Below are 26181 nucleotides of genomic sequence, written 5' to 3'. Positions count from 1 at the left end.
CGTGCAAAGCTTGCTGGAATCCTGCAGACCCGGCTGTGTATCACACCAAGACAGCTGAGCGTTAAGAGAAACCTGCCTAAACCGTGTGTGTGTGTGTGTGTGTGTGTGTGTGTGTGTGTGTGTGTGTGTGTGTGTGTGTGTGTGTGTGTGTGTGTGTGTGTGTGTGTGTGTGTGTGTGTGTGTGTGTGTGTGTGTGTGTGTGTGTGTGTGTGTGTGTGTGTGTGTGTGTGTGTGTGTGTGTGTGTGTGTGTGTGTGTGTGTGTGTGAGAGAGGCAGGCTGACATTTAACCCTGCTTGTGGTTTCTCAAATGCCAAGAGGTCACATGATCGCGGGCTGACAATGAGAGACGGCTGAGACGAGTTCCCTCTGCCCCCCTCCTCCTCTTCTACACACGTCCTCTCCTCCCTCACTCTTCCTCCCCCACACAAATGGGACACGGTTACGTCATCGCACTCAAGACTCACAACAACGGCCCCCAGCTGTACCCGTGACTCCTGCAGTGTGTGTGTGCATAAGGGGGCGCAGCACCTGCACAGATGCATCTGCAGTGTGGATGATGTGTCCACACCTGTTAAGAGACACCACCAGTTCCTCCATGCGCTCCTCAAATCTGTACGTGCAACAGCGGCTGTGCAGCTCACTCCCTCTCAAGCCTGTCCAGTCAATGCCATGGTTCACAACAACACAGACAGACACATTAAATAGAGGACTGAGGGAGAATGTGCATCGTGTGGCGAAACTGCTCCTGCCTCTGCCCAGTTTTCTATGGAAGCAAAGAGCCCATTCATTCAGGAGAATGCATCCATGTCATCCGGATGGCCAGGTTTTACCATCAACGGCAACATTTTTTGGGGGCCACTTCTGAGAAGATATTTCAAAATGGCACAATGAATCAATTAATAAGTAAACCATCTGTATGCGAGTACTGGTTAGAGAAATGGATCATTAGGAGTCTTTTTTATGGATTTTAATAAAACTCCACTCCAATAAACCTTTGAAACTTTACGGTGCCTTTAATAAAAATGGAACTGGCTGCATTTTCAACTGTATCCAGCAGCATTACACCCTAATAGTTCAACACACACACACACTTCTCTCTGTCTGCCAGATTGTCATCTTAAATCCTCCATGGTTGTCATCTTAAATCATCTGGCTGGACTAAACACTATTAACACAAAGGCCATCTTTCAGATCGTCGCACCGGCATCATTTACAGCAGTTTTAAATACACACAGACAGACACACTGTAAAGACACTGTACACACACACTGTAAAGACACTGTACACACACACTGTAAAGACACTGTACACACACACACACACACACACACACACACACACACACACACACACACACACACACACACACACACACACACACACACACACACACACACACACACAAATCCCAACTGTGGAAGTAAATGTGAAAGCCTAAAAATTGTCAGAACATGAAGCATATCCTGTAGAGCTTCAAACTGTACTAGTCTTTCTATATGTACTGTGATGACATTATCTAGGTTACTATATAACCACCATTCTCAGAGCTGTATAATGGCAGCGCATCATGCCACTTGTCCTCAACCAAAAGCTCAGTTTAAATGGAGAAACTTTTGTGACACGGCACAGAGAATACACATGAACAGTATTGTACCGCTCTGTGACAAGCCTTTCTCTTTTCATCAAATCCCTTTCGCTCTCTCTCTACATACCTCTCTCTCGCTCTCTCTCTTTCATCCAGTGAGGTGCCCTAAAAAGCAGAAGGGGCCTTAATGAACACAGCGGTCTGTGTGTGAGACTTTAATTGGTGGCTGTGTGTTGCCTTATGTTTACAAAATTTCCGCTAGCGCCGTCTCTCCCTCTCTGTAACTCACGTGGCTGTGTTCATGGGTTTGACCTCATTACAACTGTCCCTGGCCCGGCCCCAGCAGGTCCTCTGCCTGGGCACAGAGTGTGAGAGAGACCTACAGGCGACTTGAAAAAGCACCAGGCTGACACACTCACCCCCTATGATTAACACAGTGCTTTCTCATTCACACATGGGTACTGAATTTTTTTTTCCTCGAGTCAAGCCGATGTCGGTAGCCGAAGTCCACACCCCTTCGTTGATGATTGGTCAACAGTAGGGATTCTTCAATTATATGTATGTTGTCATTCAACGAGAGACGACTCGTTTTCATGCACATTGTTTCACTTGAGATATACTGCCACAAACATCTTAGTTAGATGTAAAATTGTTCTTCTTGGCACATACAGAACCAGTCAAAAGTTTGGACACACCTACTCATTCAACATTTTTTTCTTTCTTTGTACTATTTTCTACATTGTAGAATAATAGTGAAGACATCAAAACTATTAAATAACGCATATAGAATCATGTAGTAACCAAGAAAAGTCTTAAACAAATAAAAATACATTTTGTATTTGAGATTCTTCAAAGTAGCCACCCTTTGCCTTGATGACAGCTTTGCACACTCCTGGCATTCGCTCAATCAGCTTCACCTGGAATGCTTTTCCAACAGTGAAGGAGTTCCCACATGTATTTTGATTTGTTTAACATTATTTCGGTTACTACATGTTTCCATATGTGATATTTCATAGTTTTGATGTCTTCACTATTATTCCACAATGTAGAAAATAGTCAAATAAAGAAAAACCCTGGAATGAGCAGGTGTGTCCAAACTTTTGACTGGTACAGCACATAAAAATGAATTACAGATTTATTGAGGAAGTGTACACTGGCTATGACATCTCAAGAAGGACTAACAGAACTATTGCCGAATTTTGTTGTTTTTCAAGCAAAGGTATTTTAACCTGTTAATCCTACCCCCTACTTTTTCGAACATTCTGTTAAAAATCGCGCAACATTTCAGCGCCCTGCTATTCATGCCAGGAATATAGTATATGCATATGATTAGTATGTGTGGATAGAAAACACTCAGACGTTTATAAAACTGGTTAAATCACGGCTGTGACTATAACAGAACGTGCGTTTCATCGAAAAGCGCAGGAAAATCTGATCACTGAAAATGGAAATATATATCCATGCGCGACTTGAACCCATTGATAAAGGTGAACCACATTTAATGGGGCTGAGGTTGCAATACCTACAGCTTCCACACGTTGTCTAGAGTCTTGTCATTTGCCTAGGCTTTGTTTCTTGGTCAAACAGACGCAAGGCAATGCATTTCCTCCGGTCTCTGACCGGATATTTTGGTTGAGAATTACACAGACATTTTTTCCAGACGGACAGCTAAAGAATATACTTCGCCTCGTGATCAATTTGATCGCTTATTAACGTTTAATAATACCTAAAGTTGCATTACAAAAGTATTTAGAAGTGTTTTGTGAAAGTTTATCGTCAACTTTTTTAATTAAAAAAAATGACGTTACGTTTTTTCCGTTTATCACACAGTCTTCATAGATCGATATCTAGGCTATATATGGACCGATTTAATCGAAAAAAGACCCAATAGTGATTATGGGACATCTAGGAGTGCCAACAAAGAAGATGGTCAAAGGTAATGAATGTTTTATATTTTATTTGTGCGGTTTGTGTAGCGACGACTATGCTAATTATTTTGTTTACGTCCCCTGCGGGTCTTTTGGGGTGTTACATGCTATCAGATAATAGCTTTCGCCGAAAAGCATTTGAAAAATCTGACTTGTTGCCTGGATTCACAACGAGTGTAGCTTTAATTCAATACCCTGCATATGTATTTTAATGAACGTTTGAGTTTTAACTAGTACTATTAGCATTTAGCGTAGTGCATTTGCATTTCCAGATGTCTAGATGGGACGCCTGCGTGCCAGATAGGACCAAGAGGTTAAGGGAGTATGCGAGCACACTTGATCAGTTCAGCTAAGCGCCAGTCTAACAGAAGCATGCTGACGACACTGGGCTGGAAGACTACAGCACACACACACACACACTCACATACACCTCTTTACACAGAGAGAGTGCAATGTTGTCACTACACCGTGGAGCAACTGCACCACAAAAACTACAGGGCCCCATGCTGACAAAACAGGAAATTGTTCAAAAGGGACAATATTGGTGGCTGCATTTCTTTCAAAACAAAGTGTGGCTATGCACTGCGAGTCTGCTGCGCAAATTCATTTTCAAATACAGTGCTGAGCTGAGAGGTTGAAAGAATAGTTTGAAACATTTTACCTTGCTGGGCCAAGGTAGACCTCAGCATGCCACTCTTAGACCAGATCTTGATCTGTCCGTCCTCCCCAGCTAAGGAAACAACATCAAGAATCTGAGTTACAACCTACGGCAGTTAGAACAAACTTGTTACTGAGCAGCGTATTACATTTTCTTGTGTGTGTTTATTACCCTGAGTCCCCCTCACCTGTGATGAGAGCGGTCCCGTCGTAGTTCCATCTCCCGGCTAATACAGCTCCTTTGTGGGCCTCCACACTCTTCTCAATACGGCCCATCTTAGAGGCCAGGTGGAACTTGCCTACAGACAGACAAAAGAACAGACAGGTTGAAGGAAATATACTATATTAACTGTCTCTCCAGTTCTAAATCTCACTTGAGAGGCAACAAACAGTCAAAACGCACGCTAGAAGCATAACACATGATGTCAGGAGAGTTCATAAATACAAAGAATATAGGCACTCGGCCACACACAGAAACAAACAAATAGATAAACATAAAGAACTGTAACCAATGGAGTCAGGTTCTCATACATTATGTATTTTGCTCCACTGTCCTGGTTGGTAGCAACCTTCTGAAGACACATTTCTTACACAAGACGGAAGAATGAAAACGATGTCTCTCTGCTGCTTAAATGAAACAGTTTCCTATCTGCTAGAGACGGGGAGCGATCAGGCATGGAGACAGTTATCAAAGACACTAGCCTACCATATACTTTGTGGCGGTGCGTATTAAAAAATACAGAATGTTCTATGTCATTTCTGGTTGCCTAAAACTGCAAATCAGCATGATGCTTCTCTCTCCAGTTTCTATATTTGGATGTCCTAACAAATGTGAATGTCGCAGACCCAGAAAAACAGGTAGTGTGTATACGACCATGGCTGCTGTATTAAAGGACGCTCAGAATTAAAATAGGCTTTTAAAAATGTAATTTCTATTAAAAGACCTGTCTGTTAAAATGCCACATTCAAAACTGCTCACAGAATTTGCTCTGTCTGTCAGTACTACGAACCAAACCCATTTTTGACATATCGCCTCAGAGGCCCACGCAGCAAATGAGGTTGGAGAAAGCCACAAAAGTTACTATAGATTTTCCCCACACACACCAAAGCTATACATCTGTGGTTTCTATTTAACCATTTCATAGCCATGTGAAATTTCACTGACATTAAAAACAGAAACCAGAAAAATGTGCCATTACAAGCTGCAATGGACTATTGTGCAATCTCCCCCCCCCTCCCCAAAAAATGTTGAAGTTGCTGTGCGTTAAGATATAGGACTAGTACATTCAAAACATAAACACTGCCTCTCCATAAAGGAAACCAATGACTTGTTCTAAAAAGCAGTCAATTGTGATAATATTACCGAAATGATGACTATAATCATTATGTACCAGAAAGACAGATGCAAACGTTTTCATGACTACATGATCTGCAAGGGAAAATTGCTGCTTCAGTTTGTGGGTGTGTTTATGCAACCCTACACTGCCATTAACATTGTGACCACACGTCGCCTGCCATCGCCGTACATCTCCACTCTGTGTGTTTAGAGCTGATATAGACACAGGAGAACAACAAGAGTCCTGTGTTCTGAATCAGTTTTGAGGAGCTAGCGAGGTAACTTCTGTCAACTTGAGTTCAACTCAGGATAACCTGTACCACGAAAGTGGCTCACCTTTTAGACTGGTAAATTCCTAAAGCAACGAATCCTTCTGGCTAACTCCATTTACCCTGAATAATGTTTCTGAGCATTGAATTGAAGACCAATTAAATCAGATACCATCCCACTCACAAAGATTGTGACAGCGTCCTCTTCATTTGAGGAAGACGACTGATTAAATGTTATTCATCCCCCCCTAAAAAAATGTATATTAACTGAAACTAAAGTACCTATCACATTACACATTTAGTAGACTGCATTTTCCTTCCAAAATACTTTTTTTCACATGATAGTATTTTGACATTTGAAACGCAAACGAACAGCCATTGCTAGTGTACCAATGAGTTTAACAGCCAATTGCCAGGGATAGAGGTTCCAAAACCTTTCTAAGGATTAGAAGAACACTGCTAAAAAAAAAATAAAGGGAACACTAAAATAACACATCCTAGATCTGAATGAATGAAATATTCTTATTAAATACTTTTTTCTTTACATAGTTTAATGTGCTGACAACAAAATCACACAAAAATGATCAATGGAAATCGAATTTATCAACCCATGGAGGTCTCGATTTGGAGTCACACTCAAAATTAAAGTGGAAAACCACATTACAGGCCAACTTTGATGTAATGTCCTTAAAACAAGTCCAAATGAGGCTCAGTAGTGTGTGTGGCCTCCACGTGCCTGTATGACCTCCCTACAACACCTGGGCATGCTCCTGATGAGGTGGCGGATGGCCTCCTGAGGGATCTCCACCAGACCTGGACAAAATCATCCGCCAACTCCTGGACAGTCTGTGGTGCAACGTGGCGTTGGTGGATGGAGCGAGACATGATGTCCCAGATGTGCTCAATTGGATTCAGGTCTGGGGAACGGGCAGGCCAGTCCATAACATCAATGCCTTCCTCTTGCAGGAACTAACGACACCCTCCAGCCACATGAGGTCTAGCATTGTCTTGCATTAGGAGGAACCCGGGGCCAACCGTACCAGCATATGGTCTCACAAGGGGTCTGAGGATCTCATCTCGGGACCTAATGGCAGTCAGGGCTGTGCGGCCGCCCAAAGAAATGCCACCCCACACCATGACTGACCCACCGCCAAACCAGTCATGCTGGAGGATGTTGCAGGCAGCAGAACATTCTCCACGGTATCTCCAGACTCTGTCACATGTGCTCAGTGTGAACCTGCTTTCATCTGTGAAGAGCACAGGGCACCAGTGGCAACCCCCACCTGTGGACGTCGGGCCCTCATACCACCCTCATGGAGTATGTTTCTGACCGTTTGAGAAGACACATGCACATTTGTGGCCTGCTGGAGGTCATTTTGGAGGGCTCTGGCAGTGCTCCTCCTGCTCCTCCTTGCACAAAGGCGGAGGTAGCAGTCCTGCTGCTGGGTTGTTGTCCTCCTACGGCCTCCTCCACGTCTCTTGATGTACTGGCCTGTCTTCTGGTAGCGCCTCCATGCTTTGGACACTACGCTGACAGACACAGGAAACCTTCTTGCCACAGCTCGCATTGATGTTCCATCCTGGATGAGCTGCACTACATGAACCACTTGTGTGGGTTGTAGACTCCGTCTCATGCTACCACTAGAGTAAAAGCACCGCCAGCATTCAAAAGTGACCAAAACATCAGCCAGGAAGCATAGGAACTGAGAAGTGGTCTGTGGTCACCACCTGCAGAACCACTCCTTTATTGGGGCTGTCTTGCTAAATGCCTATAATTTCCACCTGTTGTCTATTCCATTTGCACAACAGCATGTGAAATTTATTGTCAATCATTGTTACTTCCTAAGTGGACAGTTTGATTTCACAGAAGTGTGATTGACTTGAAGTTACATTGTGGTGTTTAAGTGTTCCCTTTATTTTTTTGAGCAGTGTATATAGCCACAACACAACAAGCTGTTCCACAGACAGAAGGAGCGACAGGAGTCAGAAAAGGGTGCTTGTTCATTGATAAGCACATCAAAGACGGCATTAACGATAAGTAATAAAATAAAGATGGCACTTCGAAAAGTCCATTTCACACCAAAGCCTGCTGGATTTGCAAGATACATGTTCTTTCATTTTGATTTCGGCACAACTGAAAATGTGGCACCGACTTGGCCATGGATTGATGTTTCAGCAATGCCTCAACAAAGAGCTCGGCGTTCAACGAGCCACGTGCAACAAGTTACACGCCTGCTAAGCAGGCAGACGGGCAATATCCACGGTTGTGGTACGAATGAAGCCTGACCTAGAATGTGCAGCTAACAGAAGCTTGCTTCGTAGTGTAGCACTCTGGTCAATGAGAGACATTTCACACAGACCCATGCAGTTATGTACCTTGGGACTCATATCCTCTATCACCTACCTAATTAAATATCAATCTGTCTTGTTGAATAATGTGAGAAACTACCATTGCTTTAAAATGCAACATTAATTTTCTATGTTTGCGGTGCCAAAAACATGTTTCAGATAGTGCTTTTAGGTATGAAAGGTGCTTCATAAATAAAGTTATCGAAACAAATTATCAAAGCCTGTTACGAGAAAATCTCGTATTATTCCTCATCATTATTGGGCCCTTTGGTGACTTGCCATCAGTGCTGGTGAGCACAAAGATCTCAGCCTGGGCCTGCTTCTTGCCTCCCACCGTCTTGGGGAACCAGTGCAGGTCGATGGGGAAGAGGTCCTCCTGCAGCTTCACCACCAGGCTGGTCTCACTGGTCAGCAGGTTCCATCTCAGGATCTGGTGGTCCTCACTGCATGAGTACAGCTCGTCTGCAGTGGTCCAGCCCACACAGCTCACAAGCTCTTTATGTGTCCAGATGTTAAGGAGGACAATGGTTAGGTGGAAATAGATCAGTGCTTGCTGCAAAATATCTAAATGACTTGAACCAGGTGTGTTAGCGTTAAACTGGAACAAACGTTCTCACACCCTGTAGCCTAACTCTCTGGGTCCAGGGTTGATGACTGCAACAGACTCAACCACAGTGGTTGCTTTTCAGGTGAATTAATAAACACAGATCCAGTATTAAAATTTCTTTGTGTTTAGGTAGGGCAGATCCACACACAAGTCTGAGCAATTAGCATATAAAAACATTTTCACCTACATACAGGTTGCAATAAGCATGCCTTTAGAAAGGTGCCAGGCAGACCTGGGTTATGTGTGCTTGATTAACCATTCAAATGGAACATTCAAATAGTCCCAAAACTGCAAACCCAGCCCATCTGCCACTCCGGACAGGCTAGAGCAAACACTCAAAATATTTAAAAGTTTTCAAATAGTATTTGAACCCAGGTCTGGTGGTGCAAGGTGCACTGAATATCATATTTGTCTCTGGCTTTGGTCCATGACGTTAGAGCGAGTTGGAGGAACGGACACATACCCCCTAGACCAGAGCAAAAGAGCCCTAGTATGTTATTAGAGGAACAACTTCATAACATATTTTTCATTAATGATTGCTGACTGTCCATATTGTTTTTTCAATAGAAAAAACGAACAATCAGGTCAAAGCACTGTTGTAGTATCGTTCCATCTTTCACAAAACTGAAAAGGATATGTTTCGGTTCCTTGAGTAATGATGTCTTTAATCTCATTGTGGTGGCTAATGTGAAGTCTTCAGAAAATAGGTACTAGGCACTCACTGTAAACAGAAGGGTTGTCATCGATCATTCAAATTGGACATAACAGTTAGTTACCAAACAGAATGTATTAGCTTGCTATACAATTAGCAAAGTGAGTAGCTAAGTAGCTAGCTATTCATAGCTAACAGTACTCAGTTTACTAGTAACACTGGCTGATCAATTTAAAAAAAAACACAGTTGTCGAGTTAACTAAGTTATGCCTGCATATGTTTTATTTGGAGTGCAGAAGCCATATCGCTAGCACTGGCCGTATATAGCAACTACTAGGTAGTTGATAGTTACTTGAATAGCTGCTACGCTAGCTAAATTAGCTACCTCTCTAGTCAAACAAGCGTCTGTCGTTGCTACGGTACCTTCACTGTCGCTAACGTGCTGAGTCTTCACGGTTATCACAATTGATAGCAGACAACTAATCATGTCCAATCATGTCCAGTTGCCATACCAACGCTAATAGTTCATGCATATAAGGTTATATATTCCTCAACAATTATACTAATCGACAAAACCAGAAAAATAGACTGATAGCTATGCAGCTAGCAAGCAATGGTCTGAAACGTAGGCAGAGATACTCATTTTCTAATTTCGCTGACGTACTCGGGCTGTGTAAATTACTATCGCGAGAGTTCCTTGGCAACAAACTCTAGAGATTCTAAGGCTTACGTTGCTTGGTCTTGATGTCATGTTACAAAGGAATAATGTGTTCAAGTATTGTTTAATACTTGTTTCTGATTAACTTGAAGGACATTATAGAGCTTATATTGTTTCCCTGTAATGGACGGTATAATTCAATGGCTATGAAATTAATTCTTACATATTCTACGGGTGCGTTCGTAAATTGCCTCTAGTGTGTCTGAGTGCGTTGTCAGATTGTCCGTTCGTAAATTCAAAGCGTTGGCGGAGGACGAGGGTTGAGCCGAGAGTTCTGATCTCACAACCGCAGTCAGCGCCCAAGCCAACTGGCTAACGTTGGCTAGCTACTTCCAGACACAAATGAGAGAACACCTCATTTTGGCCACATTACTCGCCCGAGCAGGGCTAGTTAGGCTGTTTTCATGTTATCTATAGCGTTAATGACTGTAACTGTGGTGCTAGCAACAATTTAATTATTTTTTTTTGGCCAACATTTACTGACACCTGTCATATTCAACGGGTGTTGCACGTTCGTAAATTATCCAGTTATTCTGCGCTCTGGCACACAAACGAGATTGCTCTGAAACCCGAGTAGATAGCCAAAATACATTTACGGATGTTTGAGCTGCTTTTAAAAGCAAAAGTCGAATTGAAAATACTATTGCCATTGTTTAATTCGATTTTCAAAATAGCAAGCTAGGACTGATGGTTTGGTTAGCTGAACTAGCAAGTCTGTTAAAGTATAGCCGTGTTATAATAAACTCGGGGCTTTAACTTTCTTATGGGTTCTCTGGAAAATAATGCAACTCCGTGGAAGGTTAGTGCCACTCCGCTAATGCTTCGTGGCACACACCTTCCACCTAGTGCATTATTTTCCATATGACGCATAACCCCTTGTTTATTTATTACCCCTTACATATTTTCGACTCTTCAACCAATACAATCAAAATACAAAACATTTACCAGTATCGTAAACAACACCCTTCCGTCGTCACTAGGCAACAGTGCCCAAACGTCACGGCGCGTTCTATTTTCTAAAATTATTTTATGAAAATATCCCAAATCATTACCAAAATATAAGTTATATTCTTCACAATGTTAACTTGAATGCAAAAACCTGTTTTAAGTTTAAGTTCATGGATGCTCAAAACTAGACTTGGCATCGGCCCTCTTTTTGAATTTCTTGTTTTTTGACCAATGAGGATCCATGGGTCCTTGCATCAGTTTGTAACGAATTTTGGTTCGACAACAGAGTTTAGGCGCCATTTACGAGAGAGAGTTTGCAGCGAGCTAACGATTTGACACGGGGTTGACTTTTAATCACTTTATTTTTTTAGCTTCGCGATATCGAGAACCGTTTCCCCATAAACTTTTGAAAATACAGGGTGATACAGAGGGAATTGTTACAACAAGAACTTCGTCCGCAAGGTAAAACTGACATTGTAACTGAACACGAAAGAGTTAGCTAAAAGACAGCTAGTAAACTCGCTAGTTTATCAAACCATAACTAACGTTAACTAGCCAGCAGGTTTGTGGGCACTTTTAGCCGGTTATGCATGTGGTTGTTGAGTTAGTTAGCTAATTGGATAACTTGAAGTGATCAGACGACAGCAAACTTTGCGAGCCAGTGCAAAGTAGCGTTAGCTAACTAGCTATCTAACTTGTAAGCAAAGTACCGGTTCCCCTATTCATCTGTGCTCTAGTTGTGTGTTGGCTATCTAGTAGTTAATTTGTTCGTGGCTAACAGTTGACGTGAAAATCATGGCTAACAAAGACCAACTGGCTAGTTAAATTTACTAGTTAACCAATCACGAAGTGTTCTAACCCGACTAACGCTTGCTAGCTAATTACCAGACATTAGTCAATAACGAGCTATAGTGTGTTAGCTAGCTAACGATACAGTAGATGGCTATTTCCACGTCTTCCCAGTCTAAGTAAACGTTCGCTAGATGAATATTTGCCATGTATAACGGTAACGTTAGCTAACTAGATTTCAAGTGGACAACCCCCCCCCACAAGACTACTGTTAAGTCAGTTAACTGTTTTTATACACAGCATGAGACATTTATTCACACAGTGACGTTAGTGATATTGCTATTTAGAGAGCCATATTGTAGCTACCTTATCTTAGATTAGTAGTGACATAACTATCGATCTGTCAAGTAAATTAAACATTACACTTTCAACTGAAGCTGGTCATCTTGGACTACTGAGTGCAGCCTACATGGCGCTAATGATAAAGTAACTCTGACTCTGATTGGCTACTTCAGTGCTATGACTTCATTTTGCACATTTAACTCCATCTTTTGCTAACTAGTTCGCCGTACCGCTTGCTTTGCTTTTGAGCTCCGTTGGCGTTACTGACAGCCTGTAACGTCACCATTTTTGTATTTTAGTTACACGCACTTGATTTGTCCGGTAACTTATCAGTTAATTTCTCTATAATGAAGTGACATTTGGTGAATGTTGTCAGTTTAGACCAATATAATCACGTTGTTTGACTGGAAGAGATTAGAGTTAGACAAGCTCGTTCATTTTTATTCGTCGGGGGGGTTAAATTGCAGTTGTCAAATATTCTCTATTACCGATTAGAGAATATGGTTGCATCTCTGACCCTCGTGTATATCCACTAATAACATTTGTTTAAAACGATACATATTTAGCAAAGAATCTAAAACAAACAATGTTAGATCTGGGGTCTTATCAGACAGCAGACTGGCCATTTATTTGCAACTTTATAATTGACGGTGTAACTCAGTATAGCAAAGAATATAGGTTGGATCAAATGGCCGATTGTGATGGGGAAATGACGGAGGGGGGTAACGGGGTGCTTCACGTTGACTATCAATTGTGGAGAGGTGATTGACAAGAGAACACCTACTGGATTTAACTTTTACTCCTGTGATTTGGATTAGATCTTTAGATTCTAAATCATGCCAGCCAAAACGTCGAAAAGTTCAACTGCTTCCAAGTCTAGAGGGAAAGGGTCGCAGCCTCGGGATGACTCCGAAGACGAGTTGGACGTACCCCTTAAAGAAGCGAACTCCAATGGCCAAGAGGCACCGCCGACAAATTGTAAGTAACAAAGGGTGTTTTGGTGTCTGCATCTAAATAAGTTGCGCGTCTACTCAATGGCAACGTGTTTTGTTGAATGTTAGTGCGTGATGGTTGAGTCCAACTGGCACAGTTGTGTTATTCATAACACGAAGCTTGCTGGTTCGTTTTTCAAACGTAAGCAAGGCATTAATAAACGTCTCTTGTGATTTTTGAGATTATTATAATGGTAGCGTGTGTGCTTTTGTCTCCAGCCTGCGCAATTTGCAAGGTAATTTATTTTTGGGTATTAATGCTTTTGAACGATTCTATGTTAGAAAATCATAACCATGATTCTATATCTTTCGGTTTATTTAACGTTGGTGAATGGTTTGTCAAGAGATCTTCGTCCGAAAACAATAACTATATTTGACATGTCTACTCTCGGTTTAGCAAGTATTATGGTTGGAGCGTTTGTTGGCCGAAAACTATTGTCATGGTCATATTTTACTGCTTATTTGTATTTTTTTTTACTGAGCACAACAATGGACTTGAGACCAAGCGTTTTGTCATTGTGATATGGTACCGTAATCGGTGTGCATTTGTAGCAAAGCTAGATTTGTATTCATTTGTTTGGATTGGAAAGTAGGTTATGGTGTGGGGGAAACGACTTGGAATCAGATGTTCGAAATATTATGATAATTATTTTGTCGTTGGTGAGTGCATATTGTGTATTTACGTTTCAATGTGAGCGTTTGTGAAAGGGGTCACTTCAAGCCTTTATGATTTAGTTATTCTTGTTAGAATTTAGTTTTGTGAACAGAGATATTAAATGTGCAAGTTAGAATCCGATCTTCTTCTGGAGACTTTATGCCTCCACTGTGACTAGCTCTATAATGTTTATATGCTTATATGTTTGTTTTTTTTGTTTTTTGCTTCACTACCCCTCCCCCATACACCAGTGTCCCCACCTGAAATGAATCACACTGTGGAATAAAAGTTCAACTCTTTGCCCTAGATCCGGCTCCCAGGGAGGGTGCCGATGCTGTTGATAATCGAAGTTTGGAGGAGATTCTTGGTAGCATCCCTCCACCCCCGCCCCCAGCAATGACCAATGAACCAGGCTCTCCTCGCTTGATGATAACACATATAGTTAATCAGAACTTCAAATCCTACGCTGGCGAGCAGATTCTGGGCCCTTTCCATAAGGTACGAAAAAAACATACCAACTCCCCGTTTTGGCTCTTTTACGACACTAGGAATTGTTTTTGTGTTTAAATCATTGTATCAGTATGGGTTGTTGTCCATTTCCTCAACTTTTATTATTTGTATTTGTTTTATCTTCAGTGATAGTAAAGTAGTACTTGGATAGTTGTAATTTTATTGATTATTTTTATTTGATCGGATTTACCAGATAAAGTTGTCTCCCTAGTTTGCAGCATCTCACACTCCTCCATTTTGCTTTGTGCTTGTGTCTTTCACACTAGTGGTGATCTAGCTGTGTCTTGTCTGCTACAAATAGATTTTCTGCTAACTTCCCCCCTAACAAATTGTATCTGATGGTTGCTCTCTTTATTGCATCATGGACACAGGTGCAGCAAAATAACATATATTCTTAAATATACCCACTGAGGTTAAGGGGCCACCATTTTAATCCAGCAGCATTTTCTACATGGTCAAAGCGGTCTAAAATTGGATTGTGAATATGGTTTTAGTTTGATTTGAACAGATTGTGAATACATTTTTACCCCCACCCTCTTAATTTCTCTCTTTCTCTCCCTTCCCTAGCGCTTTTCCTGTATCATTGGTCCAAATGGCAGTGGGAAGTCCAACGTGATAGATTCAATGCTCTTTGTGTTCGGCTATAGGGCTCAAAAAATCAGATCCAAAAAACTCTCTGTGCTGATTCACAGCTCTGACCTACACAAGGATGTGCAGAGCTGCACAGTGGAAGTGCATTTTCAGAAAATTATTGACAAGGTAACACACACTTATGCTTGGTCAGCTGTACCAAAACGATTACATTTTATAAAGCGATTTGGGTAAAGGGGCAGAATTGTTTTGTCGTTGATAAAAATAATCTGTTTTTTTAGGGTTTCGCTATAAATGACTTGTATGCATTTGGCTTAGTGTTTTCACATTAATGGCTGCAACAAAGACTCGGAATAGCCATTTGAAGTTAAAGCTGAAAGTCAAGTAAATTACAAACTTTGCCATCATTGTTTCTTTATTTGTGATTTTGCGTTGATAAGAACTTCAAAGGGAAGGATGTTTTTTTTTTTTTTTTTCTCCGTTTAATGGTGGTTAAATTAATGTTGGTGGACAATAGTTTCTAAGTTTCTGTACAAACCTAGAATACTGTATATATTAACGTGCAGCGGTAGGAAAATACTTTTCCGGGTTTTAAAAACATATTGTACTGCCACAGGGGGTGTAGTAAGGTAATTAACTACATAATTGACATTTAATGTAAAATAATCTCTTTGCAGCCCCAGCAGTTTTTTGAGCCCAGTCAATTCAATATAACAATTTCCTAACACTGCAGCTGTAAGCCTATACACATAGTATGTATTTCTCTACTAAAAACTTGGGGTTATAGCTATTCTGTTTTTGCCTCCCTTCATATCTTGACTACAATTTATTTTCTATTGTCTCAAAATTAGTTGAAGTTAATAAACCACATGAATCTTACGTTTTGATAAATGTGCAAGTTAAATACATCTTAAATTATTACTTGTTATCACCCAATTATTTGTTAACAGCAACATTTTTGTGGTTGAGGCTTCACTTTCATATATCTGTGTGTTTTAGATGGATACTTACCTGTCTTTTGGGGGGGGGGTTGTATTGCTAAGCATTTTTTGTCCTGAGTGTTGTTTCTTGTGTGTGTGTCCCCGAGTCAGGAAGGAGATGACTATGAAGTCATCCCCAACAGCAAGTTCTATGTTTCCAGAACTGCCAGCAAAGACAATTCCTCGTCCTACCACATCAATGGCAAGAAGGCCACTTTTAAAGATGTGGGAACGCTGCTGCGTAGCCATGGCATTGACCTGGACCACAACAGATTTCTGATTTTACAGGTAATTAAGTAGTTTATTTTAAATTTCATTTTTAGTTTTCCTTTCAGCTTGTCTTTGATCCCTCCTGTGTCACACATCCCATCCTGTAAAAGCTTTGCTGCTCAGCCTTTCATTCAGGGGAAAGCAGGTATTATGCCTGAGTGGCCTGTTAAAGCGTGAAAAAGACTTGGACTGCTATAGCAGCGCATCATGGTTTGAAACAATGTTGAAAAGGTGCGAACCATCATTTGCTGCTTTAGTATTTTAAGAAAAATCAAACATTCCTGGATTTGTCTAGTAGAGACTCGGGTCAGTTTGGGCCCCCTTTACCTGCCACGCTATAGCAGCACGTAAATATTGGTGTGAGAATAGACCCCAATATTAGCTGTGCTGCTTCAGTGTGGCAGGATCAAGCATCCACTCTTCATTTCTATCATTTGAGTGCATGATTAGGTCTTCAGTTTGGGTTTCGTTGGAATTACCTTTCATGGAATGTAATGCCAATGTGTATTTCAAAGACATTACATTTTATTGTTTGTGTTGGGTCATATTTGCTGCTTTTGTGTGTCATGGTCCAAACTAATACATTTTCGAATTTATATTTTTATTTGTTAATACATTTTTGGAACATCCTGTGGTGTTCAGGGGTTGTTTGAAGAACAAGCCAGTCTACTTGTTGCACAATTCACTTTTGGTTTTCTAGTACCTATCAACTCTTGGCTCAATTAGATTACTATTTTTTTATTGACTAGTGAGTATTGGGTAACCACTAGTTGTTTTGCTATATCTGATATCTATTTTGTGAGAAGATGTAGGTTCTGTCCTGTCTTGATCTGTGCTGTTTTCTTCATCTCTCTGCTGAAATGTTAAGTGATTTTGAGCTCATTGAATATGACAGGGTTGTTCTGACTTAGGCAAGAAGCTTTAGTTTGTTCTCCAAAGTCACTCAGGGGAAGCTGCCTATTTAGTGTACTGGTCAGCTTTTTCCCCCCATGTATGTATAGTTTTTTTGTGTTTAATTGTGTGGGGGTGGGATCACAACACAGGATTAAAACTAGATTGACCAATCTTAATGTGTAGGCCAGTATTTAGGCTTGTGTTTTTCAGAAATGTTTCAGGGACTGTTACGTCAAGGACTACACCTTGTCTATGACATGGAAAGGAAATTAATAATGTTATTAAAACACAGGCACCAGTTACATTTGCCAGATGTATTTCTTTCTTGACCTCATAAAATGTAAAACTTTTGTAATGGTTCCAATTGATGATGTTTAAGTGATTGTTATTCCCTTTTTGCAATGCATTATTTTGTCATGGATATGGACAAACATTTTATGTAGGCTTGTGGTTTGTCTGTGTTGTGGGTACAGTTATGTGCAGTGAAAGTTATTATTTGAGGCTCTGGTGTGTGTGGGTTGGGAAGATGTGTGAGAAGTACAGTACACACAACTCAAATGTACTGCAAAAAGCCCATATGACTGGCTGCCCATAAACTGTAGGGATATATTATCATAAAGGAGAGGTTGAAAAACAGTGTTTTTATGAGGGGTTATCATAACACCAGCAAAGTTTCCTCAATGCTTTAGTGAGCAGAGCAAGCATTTTATTTCAAATCATCAAGAACAAAATTGCTGTTTGACATTCCCACAGAAGTTGCTCTCTTTCTGGTTTTAGCCCAGGTTAGTTTGAATTGCATTTTAACTCGCTTGCGGGAGGGTGTATTTTTTTCCCCTCATTGCTTTTCAAGGACAAACTACCCATGTCAATTCTAGGATGGGAATCAGGTGGTCTCGAACACGAAATTGATCCAAGGTGTGTGGTTGTTATTGCTTCTTCCCACCATAAATGATACAGTATTATAACATACCGTGTGTCCTTGCTTGCGTCCCTCCCTGTGCATTGGTCAGGGTGAGGTGGAGCAGATAGCCATGATGAAGCCCAAGGGGCAGACGGAGCATGACGAGGGCATGCTGGAATACCTTGAGGACATTATTGGCTCCTGCCGTCTGAAGCAGCCCATCCACACCCTGAGCCGCCGCGTGGAGCTCCTCAACGAGCAGAGGGGAGAGAAGGTGAGAAACAACCCCAGTAACAAGACATTAATTCATTTGTTGTATTTGTAAAAAATAAAATAAAAACATTTTATACATGTTTTTACTTTTTGAAATTGATGGTTTCTGCTGTGGGGGTGTATAGGGCGTGTTAGGGGGCTGTTTCACTGTGAGGTATGCTGTGTCTTGGCCAAGCTGAATGCCCCTGGCCTGACACCTGCCTCTCCTTACAAGGCAGCAAATTATCCCTTCACCCCACACACACACACACACACACACACACACACACACACACACAACCCTCTACTCAGAGATCGCTGTGTCTAGGCTAATCCCTCATGCTTGTTTGTTACATTTTTGATTGTTGTGCCAAAAACGATTGCAATGCAATCAGTCATTTAATTATTATTTTTAATAGGGGGGGTGAGCAAAGAAATAAGAACAGGATGCAAGAGTGATATTTAAAATAAAATTGTAAAAAATTATCCAAGGCATTTGATGAACAGCCCCGGATTAGATTTTATTAGAAATGTGTTAGTAATTATGTGAGCAGGGGGTGAAGTTTGGCTTATAATTACCAGATTTTGTTAGTATATTTATTTGTATTGCAGTACTAGTGACATATTGTTATTTGGGTATGGTGTTGGAGCTACAGTGTGCCAGCCAGGTTAACAGGGTAGCAATTCATTTGAAGTGAAATACTGGATGTCGGTTGAGGCCAGCCGGTTCAGTAAATCTCTTGCAGGCTACGCTAATATCACATCACTATTTAGGCCTGTTTGCAAAAAAACAACATGCTTCTCCCTGTACTGTAATGTATTAACCAATTGAGCAGTCTTGTGATTGTTTTTATTACTTAAACATATTTTATTATTTTCCATGGGTAACATGATTTAGACTTTGGTTCATGCAGCTTTATAGTTGTCAGAGCAGTGGTGTAAAAATACTTTAAATTACTTAAGTTGTTTTTGGGGGCTATCTTTACTATTAATATTTTTGACCGTTATATTCCTAAAGAAAATTGTGATTTTTACTCTGTACACTTTCCCTGACACCCAAAAGTACTCGTTACATTTTGAATGCTTTGCAGGACAGTAAAATGGTCCGATTCCCATAATTATGAAGAGGTCATCCCTACTGCCTCTGATCTTGCGGACTCACTAAACACAAATGCTTCGTTTGTAAATGATGTCTGAGTGTTGGAAGTGTACCCCTGGCTATCTGTAAATAAATAAAAATTGTGCCTAATGGTTTGCTTAATATAAGAAATTCAGAAACCATTCATACTTCAGCACATTTTAGTAATTACATTTACATTTGATACTCAAGTATATTTTTAAAACAAATATTTTTACTCAAATGGTATTTTACTGGGTGTCTTTTACTTGAGTAATTTTCTATTAAGGTATCTTTACTTTTACTCAAGTATGACAATTGGGTACTTTGTCCACCACTGAGTCAGAGGTCTCTTTAGTATTCAGAAATCTGCATTTTCATAATGGAGACTATTAAAAAAATAATCTGCATTTTTAAACAATATCACCTGAAATGTTATATTGAAAGTCAGGTGTTTTTTTGGGGGGGGGGGTGCAGCAACTAATCAATTTTCTTTACACAAAATACATTAGTGCAACACATTCAGCAGAAAGTGGCTATTTTTTTCCATCAGATGAGAACAAGTGCAATGCTAACAGACAAGTAAATTACTTTACAATGGAAAAAGCCAGGTGTTTTTTGCAAAAACAATGCATAGCCATCATTTCAGATGTTTATCATAGAAAGGATATAGCCATCTACATTTTCTAGTTTTACTAGAAACTACCAGAGAAAAGTACACATCACTCAGTGCTGTCTGGTGATCCAATGTCGGTTTGTGAATGGTGGAATTTGATTGGGCAAGAAGAGAGCAAAGATATTTCATCCAAGTGGTGAAGTGAAACTGGAGCCCAAATTTCTTCCTTTAATGCTCAGTCCTTTTACATTCATGATTTGGAACGAAACCTGACTGAAGCAGAGCAGAATTTACAATAAGAAGCATTTTAGATCTGCGTTTCCAAATGCAGCAAGATAAATAAAATATGCATTGTAGCTTTACTTTTCTCTGTGAAAAACGTAGTATCCTTTGTTAACGCAACACCTGCAGTAGATATCACAGTAAAAAAAAAAATGGCAACACCACATACACAGGGTCAAATGCTGTGTTGAGGCATGACCAGTTTTGACTGTCCTCATCTTATTAGACTAAGGATGGCATTGTGCAGTTTAGGATTCTATCACACTACTGCCTTTATCCGAGTTATATATTTTCCTTTTACTCTGTTTTGTCCACATTTGACCATATGCCATTTGACTGAATAAATCGGGCATCATTTTGGTACTGAAGCCAAATTTAACCTTAGACTGGAGTAAAATTGTACTTGTTGGGAAAGCTCAGGAAAGTTCAGGGTTTAATTTATCAATGAATGTCAGGCATGGTCAATCAGTACAAGACAAAATTCTAAGCACGCCTGAGAAGGAACAAAAGTAAACTCTTATGTATTCAGGGATTGATCTTATGACAATTCAGCATGAATGTTTAAGTCCAAGTGCCATAGCCTCTGTCCTCCTGTTGTATCATTTTACAGACTGTTTGTTTTCCAGCTAAACAGGGTCAAAATGGTGGAGAAGGAGAAGACTGCTCTGGAGGGAGAGAAGAACACAGCCGTGGAGTTCCTCACTTTGGAGAATGATATTTTCAAACAAAAGAGCCAGCTCTGCCAGTACTATGTGTGAGTATTACAACCACACAGAGGCTTGCTATATTTAGTGTTTTTTTACTAACAAGAAATCAGGTTTGAAAGAATCTGGGAGGAAGGTTTGCTATAGTTGGATGCAGTTAACACAGATGGTAACTTTTTAGAGTTCATATGTCCTGGTTGACCAGCGTGAGATTGTTTCTTTGTTGTCAGCCATGACCTCCAGAAGAGAGTTGCAAACAAAGAGGAGGAGAAGCAGAGGATCCAAGATGACACCAAGGAACTCACAGAGAAAAATAACAACATCGCTGAGGAAATGGAGAAGAAGAACAGAGACCTGAAAAACGTGGAGAAGTCGGCTTTGTATTTTTCATTTGTTATTCATGGCTTTTGTTGCTTTTGTATCAAAAAGACAAATTGATTAACACAATATAGTCGTAAAGTGACTGTCAGTCTTCAGAGCAATAATGTTATGAAATGGAGAATGTTCATAGACCTGCTGGTGACCAGCAATACAGAAGTAAAATTAGCAGTAATTTGTTTGATTGCCATAATGTCCATGTTGTGTGATTTCTCTCAGGAAACAAGGCAAGCTGACCAAGTACATTGAGGGCCAGAAGGAGAAGTTTACCCAGCTGGACCTGCAGGATGTGGAGGTCCGAGAGAAACTGAAGCACACCAAGAGTAAGACCAAGAAACTACAGAAACAACTGGAGAAGGACAAGGAGAAGGTGTGCATGTGTCCCTTTTGCTGTGAACATATTTCAGGTCTCTGTAATTGAGGCTTCAGTGATTCCATTTGGGGGGTGGGGGTGGTATTGTAACGTTTACCATTTATCATATTAGGCCATCTCTGTGTGTAGTGTAGCTTATGGCGGCTCTCCAAATCGATACGTTAGGAGGCTGTGGTTGTGGCGAATGTGCTACATAACTTACAGGTTATACTCTTAAACAAACACAATGGTGCTCTGTCCTCTCAAGACAGGCCAGCACCAATGACCTGACACTTCACTTTTATTCTGTTTATTTTGTCACCTGGCCAAAGCGAAACACGGCCACTCGTAATACAATTTCCCTCCCTATACAAACAAGGCCTGTTGTGCTGAGACCCGGAGAAGGCATTGCGCAGGGATTTACAGATGACCTTACTAGTAATTGCCATATTGTGTAATTACACATTTTATTTTTACTTACATCAATGTCACAAAAACAAGCGTGTTCATTTTTATTCCAGTAACTTGCTTGGGATTGGCTCTGGGTGGGCGAGGGTGTGCATCACACTATTGAATAGATTATTATTATTTTTATTGTTTAAAAAAAATTGATTTTCTGTCACGAGGTCCCCCTAGAAAAAAATGATTGTTACATTGCTGAGATTAAAATGGATTGATGAAGTTTCTGGTATACCTGATTTATTTAATAAGAGAAACTCCTCCAGTTGGCCACTAGGGGGTTGTGAACTCAAAACACGAAACCCTCCAAGGCATGACTACTTGGCGCTCTGCTGCCTCTTGCTTTCTCCCATGCTCTTTTCTCTCCATGGGCTCCCTTTTTGCTCTCTCCCCACTCACACACTCAATATGCTCCAAGTCTGTCTTTTCTCTCCCCCTGTTCTGCAGCCTGTATGATACAGCACCAGTGGCTGTGATTTGGCAGTGTGGTGTTGGGTTGTGGAGGCCGGGTAGAGCAGAGCAGGTCTCTGGGGAGCCATGTTCTGCAGTGTGGTAGTGAAGTATGGCCTTCTGTAACACTACCAGCAGCCACATTCACTCTTCACCAACAGTTAACCCTGCTAGCTTGGCCTCCTCTACTCCCGCTCACCACCCTGCCCACTGGAGAGGGGTGAGGGTCAGACTGCCTTCCAGTCTGATGGAGGTGCTCCTAATTGTTTGCTAGTTGTATATTTTGATCTTTCCTGGCTTAAGGTTGTATCTCACCTAGAGTCTCATCTTTCCTCTCGGTCAGCTGGAGGAGGTGCGTAACGTGCCGGCCAGCAGTGAGAAGACCATCTCTGAGGCGTCTGCAAGCAGGGAGGAGTTGGAGAAACAGAAGGGGAAGGAGGAGGAGAAACTGAAGGAAGTGATGGCGAGTCTGAAGGAGGAGACCAGCGGCCTGCAGCAGGAGAAGGAGGTGGGTGTCTTTCATGAATTGACTGATATCCCTTTCCCCCTGGTGTTCTATGATTTCTGATCACATAAGAGTGGCTATTATTCCTCTGACTCTGACCCCAGACTAAGGAAAAGGAGCTGATGGAGATGAGTAAGGCTGTGAACGAGACACGCTCCTGTCAGGACGTGGCCCAGTCTGAGCTGGACATCTACCTGAGTCGCCACAACACCGCTGTGACCCAGCTAAACACGGCCAAGCAGTCCCTTCAGACCACCACTGACACGCTGCGAGATCGCCGCACCGCCATCAAAGAGCTGCAGGTCAACATACCCCAGTGTGAGCAGGAGCTCAAGAAGGTACGTTGGTGTGTGTGTGGGAGGGGCTCGAGCGTTGAGCGGGTTCATAAGGTTAGGGGTGGACTATGGGATTTGTCGCAGTAAGATGCATGCATTTCAGGTTTCTGGATAACCATGTGCTACCAGTGTTGACCATATATTTCTGTCTGTTCCAGGATGAGGCGGAGCTGGAGCAGCTGCTACAAGCAGACGGACAGGCCAGGGAGCTAGTGAGGGACTTGAGGCAGAAGGTGGAGGAGGCCAAGAGCTCCCTGTCCTCTAACCGCAGCCGGGGGAAGGTGCTGGATGCCCTCATGCAGCAGAAGAGAAGCGGCAAGATCTCCGGCATCCTGGGACGACTAGTGAGGACCATGTGCATGTATAGACAACACCAGCGGTGTCAACCTCACATAATGTTGGCTGGTTTTGCTTTTTTACATTCAATTTAGACCTAGACCAGTGGTTCTCAAACTGTGGGTCATACCCCCCTATGCAATTTTGAAATTGGGTAGTGCATCAGCAGTTTTCCTCTTGTTATTGCAGACCGTAGCACAATTTATACTGTAACTTGTCTGAAATGTCCAGATCAACTAGCTCATGTCTGCTAAAGCTTTTTGGCTAGATGTTTTAGCCCATAGATTTTGTTGTAATGTTTGTCACTCATCACATGACTTAACATTAGACATGGCAACGTTTTATAGAATTGCAAGAAAATGTGCATTAAAACGGACACATTTTCTCTGCACCGCATGACAATGTGTGGAATTGCATGAAATAAGCTTTAAACCTGCAAAAAGTTCACTCCGCCAACAAGAGGGGTGTGAACAGTTTGTGGCATGAGAAGTGCTCATAGAAATTAGACGTGATGTGCCGGGGTGGATTTTCCCTAATGCTGGAAGGAGGGCCTGAGTAAAAAAAAGAGCCTCTGACATAGACAACCAGGTGAGGGGAGTTCCTTACTAATCAGTGACCTTAATTCATCAATCAAGTACAAGGGAGGGGCAAAAACCGGCAGACACTAGGCACTCTGTGGAATGAGTTTGACACATGGGCTACACATGTGGCAGCTGAGAGATTCACACACCCTTCTACACACTCAGTGAGACTGTTCTTGTCCCTTCAGGGTGACCTTGGGGCCATCGATGAGAAGTATGACATCGCCATCTCATCCAGCTGTGGCTCTCTGGACAACATCCTGGTGGACAGCATCGACACGGCCCAGAAATGTGTCAACTTCCTCAAGGCCCAGAATATCGGTGTGGCCACCTTTATCGGCCTGGACAAGGTGAGGACAACTCAAACACCTGGGGCCTCCTTTATCAATATTGCGTAGAAACTATTCTAAAATACTACTTACGAATGGAATTTAGTATGTTCGTACGCATAGAAAGTGTGATTTATCAAACAATCCTACAAGCATCATATGCACACTGATAGGTGGTCAAAATGGTCAAAATCATCCCTTTAATGCCTGTGGGGAATATACAATGTCGTACCTTTAAAATACAACAGCGCAACCACGAAAGAAAAAAAAACAGTTTAGATTTTTATTTTTCAGAGACTGAAATGGAGGTGCTAGTGTCAGAGTACAACAAAAAAGCTTTCTTTGGCTCGTTCAGTTTTACCAGTAAAAATGAAGACATGGCTATAAAGAAAGGACCATTATGACAATGAAGTTCTGCTCGACCCTATCCCCTCCTCTCTTCTCCAGACCATTTCCGGAGACCTTCTCCCTTACCTCACCTCGCTCATCAATTTATCCCTGACCGCTGGCTACGTCCCTTCCGTCTTCAAGAGAGCGAGAGTTGCACCCCTTCTGAAAAAACCTACACTCGATCCCTCCGATGTTAACAACTACAGACCAGTATCCCTTCTTTCTTTTCTCTCCAAAACTCTTGAACGTGCCGTCCTTGGTCAGCTCTCCCGCTATCTCTCTCAGAATGACCTTCTTGATCCAAATCAGTCAGGTTTCAAGACTAGTCATTCAACTGAGACTGCTCTTCTCTGTATCACGGAGGCGCTCCGCACCGCTAAAGCTAACTCTCTCTCCTCTGCTCTCATCCTTCTAGACCTATCGGCTGCCTTCGATACTGTGAACCATCAGATCCTTCTCTCCACCCTCTCCGAGTTGGGCATCTCTGGCGTGGCCCACGCTTGGATTGCGTCCTACCTGACAGGTCGCTCCTACCAGGTGGCGTGGCGAGAATCTGTCTCCTCACCACGCGCTCTCACCACTGGTGTCCCCCAGGGCTCTGTTCTAGGCCCTCTCCTATTCTCGCTATACACCAAGTCACTTGGCTCTGTCATAACCTCACATGGTCTCTCCTATCATTGCTATGCAGACGACACACAATTAATCTTCTCCTTTCCCCCTTCTGATGACCAGGTGGCGAATCGCATCTCTGCATGTCTAGCAGACATATCAGTGTGGATGACGGATCACCATCTCAAGCTGAACTTCGGCAAGACGGAGCTGCTCTTCCTCCCGGGGAAGGACTGCCCGTTCCATGATCTCGCCATCACGGTTGACAACTCCATTGTGTCCTCCTCCCAGAGCGCTAAGAACCTTGGCGTGATCCTGGACAACACCCTGTCGTTCTCAACTAACATCAAGGCGGTGGCCCGTTCCTGTAGGTTCATGCTCTACAACATCCGCAGAGTACGACCTTGCCTCACACAGGAAGCGGCGCAGGTCCTAATCCAGGCACTTGTCATCTCCCGTCTGGATTACTGCAACTCGCTGTTGGCTGGGCTCCCTGCCTGTGCCATTAAACC

At 41.9% G+C, this 26181-nt stretch overlaps 2 protein-coding genes across 3 annotated transcripts in view; one reads left to right on the top strand and one right to left on the bottom strand.

Moving 5' to 3' along the window:
• LOC123992848 (intraflagellar transport protein 80 homolog) overlaps positions 1–11176 on the bottom strand; it is an 88376-nt gene extending 77200 nt beyond the window's left edge. The window contains exons 1-5 of one of the 2 annotated variants that reach the window (XM_046294415.1): positions 11048–11176; positions 9370–9453; positions 8405–8626; positions 4360–4470; positions 4176–4244 (exon numbers count right to left, since the gene is read on the bottom strand). In XM_046294415.1, coding sequence (XP_046150371.1) covers positions 4176–4244; positions 4360–4470; positions 8405–8626; positions 9370–9406 — 439 coding nt within the window. In that variant the 5' untranslated portion in view covers positions 9407–9453; positions 11048–11176. Of the gene's footprint in view, positions 1–4175; positions 4245–4359; positions 4471–8404; positions 8627–9369; positions 9454–9807; positions 10035–11047 lie in introns of those variants that run through there. The other variant, XM_046294416.1, reaches the window with a different exon arrangement.
• A 144-nt stretch (positions 11177–11320) lies between these two features.
• The window catches only part of LOC123992847 (structural maintenance of chromosomes protein 4-like), a 28252-nt gene continuing 13391 nt past the window's right edge, over positions 11321–26181 (top strand). Inside the window, 13 exon segments of the mRNA XM_046294414.1 lie at positions 11321–11512; positions 13000–13159; positions 14136–14326; positions 14906–15097; positions 16021–16197; positions 18084–18248; positions 20868–20995; positions 21176–21316; positions 21543–21693; positions 22928–23092; positions 23194–23427; positions 23583–23768; positions 24530–24691. Of these exon segments, the coding sequence (XP_046150370.1) occupies positions 13018–13159; positions 14136–14326; positions 14906–15097; positions 16021–16197; positions 18084–18248; positions 20868–20995; positions 21176–21316; positions 21543–21693; positions 22928–23092; positions 23194–23427; positions 23583–23768; positions 24530–24691 (2034 nt within the window). The 5' untranslated portion in view covers positions 11321–11512; positions 13000–13017.

Source organism: Oncorhynchus gorbuscha, linkage group LG13, assembly GCF_021184085.1.
Source record: "Oncorhynchus gorbuscha isolate QuinsamMale2020 ecotype Even-year linkage group LG13, OgorEven_v1.0, whole genome shotgun sequence".
Taxonomy (NCBI): domain Eukaryota; kingdom Metazoa; phylum Chordata; class Actinopteri; order Salmoniformes; family Salmonidae; genus Oncorhynchus; species Oncorhynchus gorbuscha.
Note: the sequence above shows the minus strand (reverse complement) of the source record. Positions and strands in the feature narration are given on the sequence as shown.